This window comes from Panulirus ornatus, chromosome 68, assembly GCF_036320965.1.
Source record: "Panulirus ornatus isolate Po-2019 chromosome 68, ASM3632096v1, whole genome shotgun sequence".
Lineage (NCBI taxonomy): Eukaryota > Metazoa > Arthropoda > Malacostraca > Decapoda > Palinuridae > Panulirus > Panulirus ornatus.
Window position 1 is genome coordinate 5,560,876 of NC_092291.1, and position 20,109 is coordinate 5,580,984.

The 20,109-nt window shown below is 39.4% G+C and overlaps 1 protein-coding gene across 2 annotated transcripts; it reads right to left on the bottom strand.

The window, feature by feature from the left end:
- Positions 1-290: 290 nt before the first annotated feature.
- LOC139747425 (uncharacterized) lies at positions 291-18,227 on the bottom strand. Of its 2 annotated transcripts, none has more exons than XM_071659762.1 (7): positions 18,086-18,227; positions 13,993-14,122; positions 12,439-12,612; positions 9,114-9,241; positions 6,267-6,387; positions 5,049-5,255; positions 291-523 (listed from the first exon to the last, which is right to left on the bottom strand). In XM_071659762.1, exons 2-7 carry the CDS (start codon positions 14,072-14,074, stop codon positions 348-350), a joined length of 888 nt encoding a protein of 295 aa, XP_071515863.1. In that variant the 5' UTR covers positions 14,075-14,122; positions 18,086-18,227; the 3' UTR covers positions 291-347. The 2 variants fall into 2 exon arrangements, with proteins under 2 accessions (XP_071515863.1, XP_071515862.1); XM_071659761.1 differs by having other exon boundaries at positions 13,993-14,125.
- Positions 18,228-20,109: the final 1,882 nt, after the last annotated feature.

The following is a 20,109-nucleotide window of genomic DNA, read 5'->3' on the forward strand; positions in this document are numbered from 1 at the left end:
TATATATATATATATATATATATATATATATATATATATATATATATATATATATATATATATCTTTTTTTCATACTATTCGCCATTTCCTTATATATATAAGGGAGCTTAAGAAGATGAGAAGAGAAACAAAAGGGGATATGAGTAGAAGAGCAATATTTGAAGACTAATGATTCACTAAAGACTGCACAGAGCATGCAGGCAAAAATGATCTTATAATGAAAAAAACGTATCTTACAAATTGTTTTCTTTATCTCATCATATTGCTTTGCTGACTCTCGAAGCTGCTTAAAGTTTTTCCTGTAACACAAGTATTCCTTGACATTCTGAAACTTGCCTGTCGCTTGTTAACGTACATAAAGAGCTACCGAGCCAGCTGTCTGCGCTGTGAGGTGAATTCGGGAGAGGTAACCTGCCCGGACTCCATTAGAGTGGAGGATGATCGCTTGACTTATCTTGAGGCTGACACTACTGTTGAGGCTAGCGGATCCCTGTACTGAACCATATCCCTGCGTTCTCTCACCTGTAAATTGGATACCCAATATCAATGATACATTAGCAACTACAAGAACTTACTTTATCCAAAGATTTTTACTTCCACATGATTAATCTACTTTCATCTTTTCTTAGGATAACCCATTGTTATAATACAATAAAAGCTGTTCCTTACATTCTCTACTGTCTGATACATGACTAGAGGATAGTTTGAATCTAAATGTAGGTTTTGAAGGATGAAAACCATTTCTTTTCCACTAGGCAGGACACTATAAACATCTGAGAGCACCTGTATGGTGAGCGAGTTAAAATTCTGTTTTACCCCAAAAGGTGTTGTATCCATAAGAATTTACCCTCCTTGAATATCATAAAATAGATTCTGGCTGATGTTCATTTACAGGTACTCAATGTTGTTTTAGATTACTAATCCAAAAAATTTGTAAGACAAGGTCAATTTCGTGAATTAGGTTTTATGCAGTGTATAAATATAAAACCAAAGCTCCACTGAAGCTCCGTATGGACCACTTCCATAGAGGACTGCACAATACTCCTGGGCATACACCCGCCGACTTCATCCCCCTCGTGTATCATCAGTACGCGAGCTGGGCATGGGAAACTTAAGATATGTAGTCTGTCTGAATCCCCCGTGCCAATAACAATTACGATTGATCCTTCATTGAGAAAATCCAACAATACACCAGCAAGAACAAGGGTTCTGCATACTACAGACAATAAAAGCCACGCTGAGTTTCTAAATGGGAACAGTGAAATGGGATAATGCAAGAACTCTTTGCCCGGAAATCTTGTGACTCAGTTCCCATAGTGTGTTATCGGTACAATCGTCAAGCATGGGCTTTAGGCCCCTGGATTTGTCTTTGCATCCCACACTGATGACAGTGCTATGAGCTTTTAGCACAAACGGCAGTAGAACTGTTTCTTCAGGAACGGTAACAAAATCAACTAGATCTGTTGAAGAAGCTAAGTGGTGCACCATCCTACTGAGAAATGAGCCTCTCATTTGGTTGAAACACTGTACTAACTTGTAACACAGTTTGGTATCATCACCGTGAGATCAAAACATTCAGGACATTGAGTCTATCAAATTTTAGGTCCATGTGCAATACTTCCATTATGAAGCACTTATAAATCATGAGTCATATAACCAAAAAATATAAAGTTATGAAAATTACTAAAAATGCAAAACATATACAATGCATCAAAACATAGAGTATGATAAACTTTTTATTCAGGAGTGGCTTTCTTGATATATGCTCTTCAAATCTAGGTGACCCCTAAAAACAAGTCTCTGGGCTGCCATATTTAGACAGCTGACGCCGATTGTTTCCTGGTACATAGTTTCCAAAACAATAAAGAACAAATGATTCTTGTCATTAAACAATGAAGACAATAGTATGGAATCAACCTCTCTGAACGCCACAAGCAAAGGTCAAGACATCGCTAGTAGATGCCAAGTAACGATCAACATTTCACATTGAACAAGAGTAGAGTAAGTAAATTACGATGATGGTGTTTGGTTGCTTGACATTGTCACAGCATACTACGTCGTCACTGACTTGGTCGATCTGCCGTATACTGTGTATAGTTGGTAGGTCCCTGTAAGTGCGTATCAGATAGCTCTATGGTTGCTGAGTCTCTGTGAGCGAACATCAGCCAATTTCAGACGTTTCATGATGGTATAAAGAAAAATGAACTCTCATGGATACAGCTCATTTTGGAGGGCAAAACTCTACTTTAACCCTCACTGAGCAAGTAATATCAGATGCTCTTAGGACTTTGTCTATAACTGAATAATCAAAACAGAAACTTGTTAAAGTAAAGAATCCTGGAAAAGAGAAAATGTAGCAAAATGTACAATGACTAGTTTCCTTTCAATGTAGAACAGAATAAAACAAAAACTGTCTACATGGTGACAGAAGAATAGAATTTGGTATTTTGAGAAACAAGTAAGAACCATGTCGAATTCCACCATCGTTTAAGATGAGTAGCACCAGGTCACAAAGATTATTCTATAAACCGTTTAAGCTGCTTTCCATTTCATTTCAACCACATCTAATATCGAAGTACTCATATTTCTGAAAAGTTGAGCACAGTGTAATATCCATAGAATTGATAGATCCTTACACAATTTCGTACAATTGTTGCTCAGGGACCAACTTCTCACTCTTTTTGGAAATCTTTAGAGTCTACAGAGAATGGAAACGGAGACTTTAAAGGGTAACACAAAGGAAAATTGAATTAAAACAAAACTGATATTTCTGTCTCTGCTTAGTTTTAAGATATCTATTTCCATTTACCAAAAAAAAAGGGGGGGGGGGGCCTAATGACAAAATTTTAGCCTGTAAAATGAATTATATGGTATGGCACTGAGAACAGAATAGGGTCAAGGATGAAGGCACAACATGAACAGCACAACATGATCAACTTCAAATTCCGGAAGGTTAGCCCAGCTTCTCTTGTTATGGAAAGTGATGGTTAATTTGGTGACAATCCTTCTAACGATAGCAGTGACAAATAGTTATGCTTCGAAGATGGTGAACCAAATCGTTTTGAGCATTATAAGAGCAACGCGAATTCAGCAAGTGATGGCAAAGGTGATACTAGAGGTATGTCAAACTGTTTGGCCAACAAGGAATATTACAGTATTCTCCCGAATATCAAAATGACTATCTCAAAATTAAGATTCTAAGACCTCTTCATGTGCGATTCTCATTCATTCTCATGACATATAGTACCTTCCAATTGAACTTGCTTTCCCTGTTTTAGTTTTACCTGTTAGCTGTACTAGTGTCATTCAATAATCATCATTCAAGGCTTGTTACTGCTTTTCATCCATACCATACAACTGTGACTCTAACTTAGATCTAGGCTATCAGCGGTAGAGTAAGAACCTGTGTTAACTCGTCAAATTCATTAATAAAGCATGACATGAAAAGTACCATTCTGTTGAATCTGAAGTGCCTCACAGTCAATTACATCTCTGTATTCTCATCTATTCATTTGATTATGGGCAAATCAAGTCACTTATTCTTCATTAATAAATGCTGAGAGATTTGACCTATCATTGATCAACTTACGCAATACCTAAAGGAATGTTTTTCAAATGACTTTAGTTTTTTTTATGACATAAGAGCCATAGATTTTCCCACTTTCGCCTCATTTAGTGTGGATCATCTAGTAGAAAAAATATGTCCTTAATGGAAGTATTACCAAGAATTATACTTGGATATACTTAATTTATACACTACAATACTTACTCTACAAATCTAAGTTGTAATTTCTCATAACATTCCTATCCCAAATCATCTTGTCGTTATTCACTATGTAAATAAATAGTCATTCGTGTTTGTTAAATCCCTACATTTCTCTCCACAGTCTCTATCTAAGACTTTTGTTGATAACTATAGTGGGATTACTCGAGTTGACTGCTGCCCTAATTTGAACAAGATCATAGCAGTCCTAATGATCAGTTCTTAAAAAGTAATTCTGGTATGTTTATAACTATAATAACATATGAAAACTCTTACAATTGCTGTACCACAATCTGTTCTGAATAGCGACTCCGGTGATTAACTACCATCACTCTACCAGAGCTAACTACTCACATTACCCTCACACTTACATTTTTATGCTTTTCTCATTTTTGCTACAGAAAGTAATTGTCCAATGAAAATTCGTGTGTTGCAATGAGTTACCATATTCAGAGTTGTTGATATATAGCAAGATTCATAGTTACAACTGTATGAAAGTTGATATAATTTCTGAATACTGACAAGGAACAAAAACATTAGATTTACGAGAGCTCTCTTGGGAAATGATAATGCTCACTGTAATTCTGACTTCTTTTTGATGCAGGTCATAATGTCTATAACAAAAAACTTCACACATGGAGCATCACATGAGCGATTCTCAAAAAGAAAAAAAAAAGATATTTTATTCCACTATCAGAGGTAAAACATAGTATAATGTTCAATATGTTCATAAACAGCTCTGATATATGGATGCGCAACCCGTCTTTATATACATCACGAATGGTAGAGAATAAGAGCAGTTAGGTAGGTAACTTGCATAATGTAGGTGGAATTAGGTAAGCAGGATGAATAATATGAGAAGGATGTGTGAAGAAATCTTTAAAAATGTGCTTGGATGAAGGTGTTTTATAATATTTTTCTCTAAAATGCACGACAGATTATAGGATGGCCAATTTATTCTGAATGTGATAATGCATGGTTTTCACAAACTTTTATGGTATTCTTTAGAAATTCCTTAATCTGCTATGTCTACACTGGACTAATGCTGATTCTAAAATCAGTACTTGCTTAACAGTTCCAAAGACGTAGCTTCACCATGGTTCAGTTTAATGATAAAACATATATGTTCATTGATAATGCTGTGGAGTAAAATGTTACTATGATAGACACAAGATATCAATTGGCTTAAAATCTCAATTCTCTTTTCAACTGTTATTTAGTGTCATGACCCTGTGCTTCACTGCAAGTCTCGGAAATACTACTTCTCTCATGTTGAATACTCACCTGGAACATGATATGTGAAAATGGGTATGTCAGGTGCACTGAAAGCGGCAGTTATCACATTATCATATCCTTGGGTCGAGGTGATCAGATGGCACTCAGCATCTTCCCCAACGGTCACAAGGTCAGGACACTCCAGAGTAGCATTGGGCGCTTCTAAAACTATCACTCTGATACCATCTTTCACAGTTGGAACTAGTTCCAGAAACGCTGCGGAGAACATCATTGGTTAAGCTTCTCTTAACGAGCAATGTCAGCAAATGTTAAGTTGGGATTGTTATGCGATCACACAAATCATACACGCGGGCTGTCTGGGACCAAACCTGCTTAGGTTCAGCTCCTGGTCGCGGCAGCGGTTCGCAGTCCACACAGCAGTTCATCCTCCCTTACGAGTCGGTTGACAAAATGGGTACCTAACATAGACTAGTGTGTGTGTGTGTGTGTGTGTGTGTGTGTGTATACAAGGTTGAAAGATGGGGCAACATGAGTAAAAACTCTCCCCCGTAATAGACAAATACTAATCACACACACACAGACACACACACACACACACACACACATACATGCATACATACATACACACACACACACACACACACACACACACACACACACACACACACACAGAGTTGGGTCCCACAAGTGCAGATTCCCTCTTGGTGTCACAAAACAGGTCAATACAATAAAGGTAAACACACACATATCTTTACCTGCAAATATACAAGCTTATACAGACACGCACATACAGAAAATATATAAAAGTAAAATGCGACAGCAAAATCTTGAGGGAGAACAGAAATATGAAAAGTTTTGATACTGGAAAACGGACATAAACCTGCTTATCATTTTTGGATTCATCTTGATGACGCAGAAGGAGCAACAAAACAGGTTACAGGGTACCAGCCGATGTATGAAAATTTACCATGAACATGTAAACAAGTAAAAATAAAACAGAGTATTATCTGTATCAACAACACTAAGAAAACAAATGCTGAAGTGAAAAGTAAAAAAGAGAAAGGATGAGAAAAAGTCGTTTATTGCCAAGTATAACATGCGAGTTCACATTAAAGAGTGACAAATCTTTGTACAAAGGAGAAACCTTTTCTAGTTGGTTTCCAAACTGACAATTTAAGTCCCAGATATGAGCACCTGGAAGCTTGTACCTACTAGATATATGCATGAAATGACTCTTCAGCAAAAAAGGCCAATAACCCTGCTTACCAACGATAACAAATTCTCCAGGCATGGTGTAAATATGTTGGGTGCCGTTTCGATTATGGCCAGAACCATCACCCCACTCTATCATCCATGTTTCTTTGGCTGTTACAGTCAGGTTCAGTGTCTGTCATATGGAAACATAGATGAGGGATTAGCAGATACCGAAACAGATAGATGGCTGCTTTTAAGATTTTCCTTTACTTATATCAGCAAGAAGAATACAGACTGGGTCATGATTAAAGTCAAAACCATTCAAATGCAGGCAGATATACAGAAACATGTCAAAATATTCATCTTGTTTTTCAACAGACACACCACTAAGGCTTCACTAAGTGTTTAATACCTAGGCTTTGCAATATACAGACCACTGAAGCTTTACCAGGCACTCATGGCTTAAGATTACTTAAGCTTTACCAGGCACTCATGGCTTAGAATTACTGAAGCTTTACCAGGCACCCATGACACGATTACTGAAGCTTTACCAGGCATTCATGACTTACGATTACTGAAGCTGTACCTGGCACTCATGGCTTAAGATTACTTGAGCTTTCCCAGGCACTCATGACTTACGATTACTGAAGCTTTATCTGGCACTCATGGCTTAAGATTACTTGAGCTTTACCAGGCACTCATGACTTACTATTACTGAAGCTTTACCAGGCACTCATGACTTACGATTACTGAAGCTTTACCAGGCACTCGTGACTTAAGATTACTGAAGCTTCAGCAGGCACTCATGGCTTAAGACTACTTAACTTTACCAGGCACTCATGAAACGATTACTGAAGCTTTACCAGACACTCATGACTTAAGATTACTGAAGTTAAACCCGGCACTAATGACTTAAGTTTACTGAATCTCTACCTGGCAATCATGACTTAAGATTACTGAAGCTTCAGGAGGCAAACATTACTGAGCTTTACTGAAGCTTCACAAGAAAATCATTACTTAGGTTTACTGAAGCTTCAGGAGGCAAACAGTACTCAGGTTTACTGAAGCTTCACGAGGCGAACATTACTGACGTTTACTGAAGCTTCACCAGGCGAACATTACTGACGTTTACTGAAGCTTCACCAGACAAACATTACTGAGGTTTACTGAAGCTTCACCAGGCAAACATTACTGAGGTTTACTGAAGCTTCACCAGGCAAACATTACTGAGGTTTACTGAAGCTTCACCAGGCAAACATTACTGAGGTTTACTGAAGCTTCAGGAGGCAAACATCATTGACGTTTACTGAAGCTTCACCAGGCAAACATTACTGAGGTTTACTGAAGCTTCACCAGGCAAACATTACTGAGGTTTACTGAAGCTTCACCAGGCAAACATTACTGAAGTTTACTGAAGCTTCACCAGGCAAACATAACTGAGGTTTACTGAAGCTTCACCAGGCAAACATCACTGAGGTTTACTGAAGCTTCACCAATCAAACATTACTGAGGTTTACTGAAGCTTCACCAGACAACCATTACTGAGGTTTACTAAAGCTTCACCAGGCAAACATTACTGAGGTTTACTGAAGCTTCACCAATCAAACATTACTGAGGTTTACTGAAGCTTCACCAGGCAAACATTACTGAGGTTTACTGAAGCTTCACCAGGCAAACATTACTGAGGTTTACTGAAGCTTCACCAGGCAAACATTACTGAGGTTTACTGAAGCTTCACCAGGCAAACATTACTGAGGTTTACTGAAGCTTCACCAGGCAAACATTACTGAGGTTTACTGAAGCTTCACCAGGCAAACATTACTGAGGTTTACTGAAGCTTCACCAGGCAAACATTACTGAGGTTTACTGAAGCTTCACCAGGCAAACATTACTGAGGTTTACTGAAGCTTCACCAGGCAAACATTACTGAGGTTTACTGAAGCTTCACCAGGCAAACATTACTGAGGTTTACTAAAGCTTCACCAATCAAACATTACTGAGGTTTACTGAAGCTTCACCAGGCAAACATTACTGAGGTTTACTGAAGCTTCACCAGGCAAACATTACTGAGGTTTACTGAAGCTTCACCAGGCAAACATTACTGAGATTTAGTGAAACTTCACCAGGCATTCACTCATTACCGATGTCTAAAGAAATCTAACAGGCACTCATTACTGAGTTTTTGAAGCTTTATCAAACAATCATTACTGATGTTTACTAAGGGCTCACCAGACACTCACTAGTGATTCTTTTATAGCTTCATCAGGCACTCAGTCATGAGATTAACTAAAGCCTCATCAAGCACTCATTACTGGGGTTATCTGAGGCTTCACCAGGCACTCATTACTGAGGTTTGCTGAGGCTTTACCACCACTCGTTACTAAGGTTTGATGAAGCATCACTAGCCACCTATAAATGAAGGTTACTGAAGTTTTACCAGGCACTCATCACCGAGGTCTACTGACGCTAAATCAGGCATTCATTAAAGTTTACTGAATCATCAGGTGCTCATTACTGAGGTTATCGAGGCTTTACCAGGCACTTATTACTAAAGTTTCACTAGATACATATTACCTAAGCATAACCAACTGAACATTATTATGTGGGCTAAGTGAAGATTACGTGCTTTCATCACTGATAGATCAAATATGCTTCACCAGTATTGTAGAATCATTGGCTTACACACGTTACTCGACTTTCTTAAAGACACGGAACTCTTACACCAGTGCAGCTTCATCAGGTACTGTTGCCAATACTGAAGCTACACTTGGTAGAAGCAAATGAAGCTTCATCGACTATACATTATGAGACTTCACAAAGTAAACAGTACAAGGATTTACAAGTATACATCTTCTGTATTCACTATGTACACGTGTATGGCCTCACAAATACAATTTACAGACTTCAGCATGTACTCACTTCACCGACGATGAAGTTGAATGTGTCGGCATTGATTGTAAAACTAAGTTCTCCAGGTGCCTTCCACACCTGTATTAAACCAGGAGTCAGCCCTTCACACTCAGTCTCCTTAGGAGAAGTTGCTGTAACTGTGGAGAGTTTAGGTAACCCAATTAGTACTAAAATCAACAAGATATGAGTAAATATTTCATTCAAAGCAATGTCCTACCTCGGATACTTAAGTATCACAACTTTGCTTATTAGAAATAGCTCATTTCTTATTCATCTTGATACGCAGTCTAATCGTTGATGTTCAAATGATGTAAACTTCACTTAACATGTAAATTGCCGATTAAGTTGTTGCGTTGCCCAAACAATATTGTGACCTTTATCTCACTATGTAATCTATAATGCATTTCAGTAACTGAGGCCCAGTCCCTGAACCTTTTGTGCTCTCTGTATCCTCGTTTGCGCCAACGCCCACGGGATGAATATGAGTGCACAATGGAATAATTGTTCTTGCGCTATAAAAATCAAAATCAAAGAAGGAAGAGAATAGGAGGGAGGATAGAGCCATAAGGAACACTGCTTGTGAGTCTCAGGGCTGGAGCAATTACATTTTAAAATTTTCTAACAATTACAGCTACAAATACTTTTTATTTCTTGAATTACAGTCATAATCACATATACATTTGGGTATAGCTATCATATTGCAATTGCTATTACCACAAAACAAAATAATTTATGATTACAATTATAATTGCAATTTCCCAAATTTAGAAAAAAAAACTATTAAGAAACACTGATATAGCATTGTAAGGTTATCTTTCATTTACAAACAAGTGTCACAAACCATTTTGAAAACAAATATAAAGATTTCATGTTAGTAGAAGTTGCAGCATATGGTAACTAAAAAGATAATAGTTCTTTCAAACAATTCACTATTGCACTTATCAGTAACACTGAACGGAAAGAAGCATCACCAAGTTGAACTCTGCTAACAGTGAAAAAAAATTTCTGGCAATGCTGAACACTTGGCTGTGTTGGAGCAAATGTAGCAGTACACTAAATCACCTAGTTTCTTGCAAGGTTCTTCAGTGGATGCAAAATTTGGGACACTGCTTTCCAATATAGCTTTGGATCACTTCTTCTACAACATATTGCTTCAACAAAAGACTCACTGACACTGTGCTTCCCTCTGATCACCGTTGTTTTTGGAATTTCGTTGAACATTTTGGGATGGAGAAAAGTCTTGGTCTTTTTTATTCAGGTAATCCTTCTGATAGATCATCCATGTAACTTTCTTTATCCATTCTTGATGTTGACCTTTCCTGAACTACCTCCAATTCTTCATGCATTTCCGTGACATATACCAGCACTTGGTTCTGCTCTTGTAATGGAAGCCAGGCCAGTTTGAACTTAGGTTCCAAAAAAAGCCGCTACATGAACATCTCTCATTTCCATGTATGGATCCAACCTTTTTTTCATAGAGTCCAATAGGACTTTAACCAGCTGTTCACAGTATTGTAATTGGGTGTTATGATTATGAATTAGATTATCCAGTGAGTGCTTAAGCCCCTGAATTACTGGTCCAATAGCAGATATGGTCACCTTCCCCTCCACAACTTCCATGGCCTCGTGAAAGGTTTGGGGACATTCACAAGCTTCTTTTAGGCAGAAATCTTCACTGGCATGATTTTATTACTCCACTTTTCTCTCTGAGACAAAAAATCAATTGTATTATTCACCTCTGCAGGGTTCTTGAATTCGTATAATGATTTGTTTTTGTTATCGGTCTATTATTTTTGTTTGGGTAGGGTCAAGGGATCAATAGAGTGGACTTAAACGGTTAATAATAAAAGAATACAACTAGCGATTATCACTACCGCTACCAGCTGTACTTTTCATATATTATATACCGCTACCGCCATTATGTCTTTTGGACCAGTACCGCTACCGCCGGTACCGTAGACAATTTAAAAGTACTGCATACCCACCTTTGCAGTTACAAGGTTACCAGACCGCTTTCCTCCTCTTTCACAATTATGATTATTTCAATTACTTGATCACTTAATTGCAATTACAATTGATTACTCCAATGCTATTTTCAATTACAATGTTACAATATCTATATGATTGATTACAAATCAATCTAATTTTGGTTACAATTACTCCAACTCTGATATGACAGTGAGTCAGATATAGGAACAGACCAGCTAGAAAGAAAACTGCACATGAGGAAACAGAGTGAGGGAGAAAGGTAAAAAGAAGGGAGTTGTAGACTGAACTCCCGACGCCACTTTCTGCCAAAAGCTTTGATTTCATCAAAGACTATAATACAGGATTCCTTAAGTCTCTCAGAGAGGATTAACAAACATTCCTAAGAAAGGAAAGGATATTACTGCTGAATAATATCCTGCAAGAGCCATACTAATGATCAGAAAAGAATGTGGGATTCAAGATATCCATGAATATGGCAGTTGATAAGAGATTTTGAAGACGTCTGAAACAGCAGAAGTCGTAGGATCAGGACGATAGTTAGAGGGGTTAAATTGGTCGTTTTCATTTTTTCTCATTTGATGGGCTGTATCAGTGCAATCGTCTAAATCACAGGACACTTTTTTAGTTTTTAATCTTTTAGTGTGGAAATGATTTCTTTTCTTCTCCAGTTTATGTGAAGGTGTACAAAAATATATAAAAAAAAAACATTTTCTTCAGAATTAAGACAACCGTCCCTTGGTTAAGTAAGAAAAACTAATATCGCTCTGGCCAATCCTGATATGCATTTCCTCTCTTCTTTTATCTGCATGATTAGGTACACAAAAACTATCAAATCTATTACTCTTTCTTATGAATTATGAGTAAAGCCTTCTTAATTTAGAATGATCAAGTCATCTATATGAATGGCCGATCCTTATGTACGGGCGACTTGATCATGGTGGTGGGCGTCACAGATGTGGCGAGTCCCTAGAGAAGGTAAGCGACCCCCCCACCACTCAGGTCACAAGTGGGTTTCTCAGGCTTCCAGGCTGCTCCATTAATTCCTCCTTTAAAGTTTGGGTTGTCATTGATGGCCAGCTAACAGAGCCTACAAGCATGGGCAAAACTCAATCGGTGGTGGGAAACTAGTTTTTTAGGTTGACTTTCATATTACCCTACTATGTTATACCTATATGAAGTCCATACCACAAAGGATTAAGCAGAAGCAAAAAAGATAAGCAGCCATAGGCTCAGAAAACAAAATGTAAACGCTGGATGATAAACGCAGAAGCGTAAGGATGTTATTAAAAGAAGTTTATATTTTCCATGTCTACTCCTGTCACTTCTGCTGAGATATAAGGCTTACCGTCTATATTGTCCATGCAGAAGCAATATTTTCCCTCATCAATTGCTGAGTAAATGTAGTCCAAACGGCCACAAATTTTCGTACAAATGTCAGGGAGTAACCCTTCTGGGTCGTAGTGGCCTCCAGACACTGTTACAGTTGGACTCGCTAAATCATCTCTGTAGCAGTGGCCCTCTGCATGTGCAAAAGAGGTCATGAGTCATATGGAAAGTGTGCAGCCCTTATAGTAGTTCCCTTTTAGTGAAATGTATTTCTTTTTTCTAATATGAACAACACACATACAATGAATAAAGACAATAGTAGACAAAACTATATCAGTTGTTCTCAAACAGCAGATAATTCTCTCTATAAGAAGTTACTGTATGTATGAAAGACATTAAATACAATGAATGTGCTGAAAATTCAAGGAGGTAAAGGCCCAACCACTGAAAATTGTCAGCTGGTTGATAAAACTGTCTGTGCAACATGTCAAAGTTCGAGAGAATGTTTGAGATGGAGGCTTTGGCACAACATTGTTGGACACTGGGAGGTATATGAAACTTTTTCACAAAGGGAAGGTAGAATAAGCGTTATTCTAACGAGGAACTGTGGAGGGGAGCAGAAGGTTTCTTAGAGGTATATGGTAAATTTAGGCAGGAAGGTCAGAACGTGCACGTTCATCTGAGAAAGATAAAGACATACACGTGCAACTGAGAAGGGACATTAGGACGTGCATGTGCTACTGGATAAGAAGCTCTGGACTTGCACATGTGCCACCATCTGGAGAAACATAGCAGATTGCGTCATTGGTCTTATAAGACACTAACCCCTCTTAAAAGAATAAAACAGGTCTTGAGTCTTTTACACATAAGTGTAGCATTCCCTTCCCATAAGAAGTCAAGAGGTTAAGCGTCATAGAGTCATAACACGCCACCATAACTGATATCTTCTAGAGGAATACCATAAGTGAATATGTCTTATATTACATCATTGTGTTCTCCCTTTATCTAGAGAAAGAGAAATGGTCATATGTCAGTGTCCCTTATGAAACTATTGCGGCAGCCTCTCTCCCGAGAAAGACAATGGATCGATTGTCATACTGTATATTTCATATGACACTAGTATAGCAAACTCCTTTTGGAGGAACACAAGAGATCGTGTGTTATTTAGTAAATGTCGTAAAACACCACCAGAATAGCCTTCCTCTGTTAAAACATAGAAAGGTATGTGTTTGATATGGCAGAAGCTCTTACATGATACCGATACAGCATCCGCTTCGACAGGAATAGTCGAATTATTGTTTATTTTATGACAACATTTCAGTAGGTCCCATTCTGGAAGAACACGTGAGGTCATATGTAGTGCGGTCAGTGTGTCTTCTATGACGGTACTGTTAGTCTCTTTCTGGACGTGTGTTATTTGAAGAACGTATTTTATGGCACCAGATAGCACCCTATGCAATATCGAAATCATCTCAATATAATATCATGGATAAAGAAATTTAGATATAAGTTAATCATGAATGTAAGTATCCTTATCGAAAAGGCATGAAAAGTCTTATATGCGGTGACGTACCTACAAAGACAGCACCTTGAGTGGGTGTGGAGGCGATGGTTAATAGCAGCAGGTGCAGGAGTAACAGCCGATGGTACAGCATTATGTTCTTTTGCAAGACACACGCGTGGACATCAGTATTCTACCATCTCTGCTGAAAATAGAATGTTCAAGCATCTAGCATCTGATACTTTCATTGAGGAAAGTCTCAAAAGACTCACAGGGTATTATGAATTAGAAATACTTTAAAGTTTGCTCTCAAACTTCTTTCATTTTTCCTTTTATCAGATATTCCATACCTGAATGTAACATAACCATCCAACAAGTAACACTAGACTAACATGGCATGAGTGGAACAAACCCATGTCAAAAGTTATATTGAGTGAAAGGAAAAAAAGGGAAAAACGATTTAGAATTAATAAGGGCTCCTCAGATGTTTGATAACCTGATTCTTAAAGATAGAATGGCTACAGGAAGAGGGAAGACGAAAGGAATAAGAGAATTTCACAGTTTAGCTGCTCGAGGAAAGGAGGCATCAAAACGGTCAATCAACGAGTGGCCAGTCTCAACACAGGAATTGTAGGAAGTAGTGCTTGGGTATTGTATAGGTGTCGTAATTCTTTTCCTTGCTAGCAGTTGTGTCCTACTCATCCATAGAGGTTTCTGACGCCTTGGTATGGACCATTGTTCACATACATTTCAACGTATACATATATATACATACACAGACATATACATATATACACATGTACATAATTCATACTTGCTGCCTTCATTCATTCCCGTCGCCACCCCGCCACACATGAAATGACAAACAACTCCCCCCGCATGCGCTTGAGGTAGCGCTACGAAAAGACGACAAAGGCCACATTCGTTCACACTCAGTTGCTGTCATGTATAATGCACCGAAACCACAGCTCCTTTTCCACATCCAGGCCCCACAGAACTTTCCATGGTTTACACCAGACGCTTCACATACCCTGGTTCAATCCATTGACAACACGTCGACCCCGGTATACCACATCGTTTCAATTCACTCTCTTCCTTGCACACCTTTCACGCTCCTGCATGTTCAGGCCGCGATCGCTCCAAATCTTTTTCGCTACATCCTTCCCCCTCCAATTTGGTCTCCTACTTCTCCTCGTTCCCTCCACCTCTGACACATATATCCTCTTTGTCAATCTTTTCTCACTCGTTCTCTCCATGTGACCAAACCATTTCAAAACACCCTCTTCTGTTCTCTCAACCACAATCTTTTTATTACCACACATCTTCCTTACTTTCATTATTTACTCGATCAAACCACCTTACACCACATATTGTCCTCAAACATCTCATTTCCAACACATCCACCCTCCTTCGCACAACTCTATCTATCTATCTATCTATCTATCTATCTATCTATCTATATATATATATATATATATATATATATATATATATATATATATATATATATATCATACTATTCGCCATTTCCCGCGTTAGCGTTAAGAACAGAGGACTGAGCAATTGAGGGAATATCCTCACCAGGCCCCCTTCTCTGTTTCATCTTTTGGAAAATTAAAAAAACGAGAGAGGAGGATTTTCAGCCCCCCGCTCCCTCCCCTTTTAGCCGCCCTCTACGACATGCAGGGAATACGTGGGAAGTATTCTTTCTCCCCTATCCACAGGGATATATATATATATATATATATATATATATATATATATATATATATATATATATATATATATATATATATATATATATAATATATATATATATATATATATATATATATATATATATATATATATTATATATATATATATATATATATATATATATATATATATATATATATATATATATATATATATATATATATATATATATATATATATATATATATATATATATATATATATATATATATATATATGTGAATAAGAGCAAGGTTATTAGGTACAGTAGGGTTGAGGGTCAAGTCAATTGGGAGGTGAGTTTGAATGGAGAAAAACTGGAGGAAGTGAAGTGTTTTAGATATCTGGGAGTGGATCTGGCAGCGGATGGAACCATGGAAGCGGAAGTGGATCATAGGGTGGGGGAGGGGGCGAAAATCCTGGGGGCCTTGAAGAATGTGTGGAAGTCGAGAACATTATCTCGGAAAGCAAAAATGGGTATGTTTGAAGGAATAGTGGTTCCAACAATGTTGTATGGTTGCGAGGCGTGGGCTATGGATAGAGTTGTGCGCAGGAGGATGGATGTGCTGGAAATGAGATGTTTGAGGACAATGTGTGGTGTGAGGTGGTTTGATCGAGTGAGTAACGTAAGGGTAAGAGAGATGTGTGGAAATAAAAAGAGCGTGGTTGAGAGAGCAGAAGAGGGTGTTTTGAAGTGGTTTGGGCACATGGAGAGGATGAGTGAGGAAAGATTGACCAAGAGGATATATGTGTCGGAGGTGGAGGGAACAAGGAGAAGAGGGAGACCAAATTGGAGGTGGAAAGATGGAGTGAAAAAGATTTTGTGTGATCGGGGCCTGAACATGCAGGAGGGTGAAAGGAGGGCAAGGAATAGAGTGAATTGGAGCGATGTGGTATACCGGGGTTGACGTGCTGTCAGTGGATTGAAGCAAGGCATGTGAAGCGTCTGGGGTAAACCATGGAAAGCTGTGTAGGTATGTATATTTGCGTGTGTGGACGTATGTATATACATGTGTATGGGGGGGGGGGGGCATTTCTTTCGTCTGTTTCCTTGCGCTACCTCGCAAACGCGGGAGACAGCGACAAAGTATAATAAAAAAAAGATATATATATATATATATATATATATATATATATATATATATATATATATATATATATACATAAATAGAAATATATATAAAATAATATATATATATATATATATATATATATATATATATATATATATATATATATATATATATATATATATATATATATATATTGATATATTTATATATATTACTGACTCTATTCATCATACTTGACCGCCGTTTCCCCCGTCAGCGAGGTAGCGCCAGGACACAGACGAAGAATGGTCCATCCACTCATACACATGTATATGATAAATGCCCATACATGGATATGTACATACATATACATATACATATCATCATATACACATATACATACAATACATACACATACACAGACATATGCATATACACACAAGTACATGTTCATACTAGTTAGCCTTCATCCATTCCTATCGCTACACCCGTCCCACAGGAAACAGCATCGCTACCCCTGCTTCAGCATGAAGAAAGAAGTAAGCAAAAAACGACTTGAAGCTTTCGCAAGACTCACACGCGAGGTCGCGATGCAGTTGCCAACCTAAACAATATTCAGTAAAGTCCCAGTCTTATGTTTCTCAGGGAGATATGCCCAAGAACATGTGTGCAAACGTCTGTGGCAGTCCGTGGGAGGTGACAAACACGCAAGACCTAAAAGTCTGTTCAGCTCTTAAACAAATTGACCAGTTTCATTAAGAACTATTGGGTCCGTGATCAGGTCTTGACCAGTTTCGGTAAAAAAAGAGAACCTCGATTAACACGGCTACTTTCTGTACCAAGTAACGGATCTGTAGTTACCTCTTTATAAGCTTTTGTAATGACTATAAGGTCGTTAGCAATGGACCGGATCAAGTTGAAAGAGATGGTCCGTGATCATTCTTGACCAGTTCCAGTAAAAAAAAGTGAGGAACCATGGCCAACATTTCGCTACTTTCAGTAGAAAGCAGTGAATCTGTGGTCACCTCTTTATAAACTTTTGTAAAGACTATAATGTTCTTAGCATCGCACCTGATTAAGTTGAAAGATATGATCTGTGACGAGATCTTGGCCAGTTTCAGTAAAAAAGAGAAGAACCCTGATCAACACTCACCTACTTTCGGTGAGAAGTAATGGGTCCCTGGTTACCTCTAAACTGTGGGTCATAGCTTTTGTAAGACGTAGGTTCCTGATCGTCTGTGAATGTTAGAATATGGTGTTCCAGGTATTTACTAGATTTGATAGAAACAAGGCAGTTTACCAATGGATTAGGATTAACTATGAGAAGTGGTCGGAAGCCATACACGTTTGAACCAGAGCGGTAGTGAGGTACTCACAGATGATGGGGGAGCTGACCGGTGTCTAGTGGGTCACTTGCTTCTCTGAGTGAAATGCAGTCGCTCCTGTCACAACATAGCTTACCTCGACACGACTACTGGCTCGAGTCCATCTACCTAGCCCCGCCCACATTCCACACGACGCTCGTCCTCTCCTCACCCCCATAGGACCACCATCTACCGCTACCTAGCACACCCCATACCTCAGAGAACCTATGTTATCTACCTATCCCCACACAACTACCACCGAACACTACCTGGCCAAGCCTCTACCCCACGCGACCCCCGTCCTCTCCCCGCCCAAACGCGACCACCTTCTGCCCCTACCTAACCCATCCCACACCCTGCATAACTACGTAACCTTACCTAGCCCATTCTACACCCCACACGACCCCCGTCCTCTTTCCGCTCGCACACGACCATCGCTTAACCCTACCTAGCCCCATCTACATCCCATGATATCCCCGCCTTATACCCACCTCAACACGATCAACACGTAACCCGACCTATCCCCACGTACACCCGACATGACCACCGTTCTTTACCCTTCTCTACACGACTACCGTTTCACCCTAACCTGATCTGCAAACACCCCACAAGACCCCTGCTCTCTCCCCGCCCCCACATGATCATCGTTTACCCCTGCCTAGCCTCTCCCACACCCCACACAATCCCCCGTCTTCTCCCTGTCCCCACAGAACCACAGTCTACTCCTACTTAGCTCAGCCCACACCTTACATGACCCCCGTTCTTCTGCCATCCCCACATCACAACCACCGCCCACCCCATCTCGCCGAGTCTACATCCCACACGTCCCTCGTCCTCTCCTCGCATACACGACTACCATCTACCCTACCTAGCCCAGCGCACAACCCACAAGACCACCGCCCAACCCTACCTATCCCCGACCACATCTCACACAGCCTCTGTACTTTTCCCGCTCCCACAGGCCTATCATCTACTTATTCCTAACAGCCCACACCTCGCAGGAACCCCGTCATCTACCCACCCACACATGAAAACAACCTAACACTACCTGGCGAAGCATCTACCCCACACGACCCCCATCCTCTCCCCGCCTACGCCCCACACGACCACTGCCTAACCCTAAATAGCCCCACCTATATCCCACAATACTCCCACCCTATACCTACCCAATCACGATCACCAAGCAACCATACCTATCTACACTTGCACCCGATATGACCCCTGTCCTATACCCACCCCAACACGACCACCGCCTAACCATACCTAACCCCACCTACATCCCACAATATTCCCACCCTGTACCCACCCCAACACGATCACCACTCAACCATACCTATCTACACCTGCACCCACACATGACCCCTGTCCTCTACCCACACCCACACCATAACCTGGTCCCACAGACACCCCATACGACTCCCGCTCTCTCCTCACCCTCACATTGATTTGTGATCTGTGCCGGTAACAACGGCAAATCTGTTGTGCACCCCATGCCCATCCTATGAGCGGTAGCGCAAATGGATTACAGAGGTCACAAAATGTCTTAGACAGACCCCATTGGGTTAATATTACATAGGATGTTACAGTTCATAACTGGTATTTCATAACATACATTACATGGTTTCATATAGTAAGTTTTACCGACAAGATGCAAAAAGTGGATACATTTCGTGCGGGTTTGTTTAAACCAATCTCTAAAAGGCTCTATTTTTTCACTTTCTTAGACATAGTGTTTTAGTTTGTGTCCAAACCTTTGACCACAGACTTTACAATTCACATAATTAACATCTCCAGATAGGCCAAAGCGCCAATAGTCTAGCCTTAATCTACTAATTACATCTTGCAGTCTGCTGATCTTATTTCTTTCTCCATTGACATGTTTTACGTTACACATTCACTGTGATGGCAATTGTCTCTACATGTGCTTATCTGAATTCGTCTTCTTGCTTCAAGCAGATCTCTTAGTGCCTTTATGATTTCAGTTTTGAGGCCAAATGTTGTTTTCAACATTAGCTTTACTAAGTACAGGTTTGGCT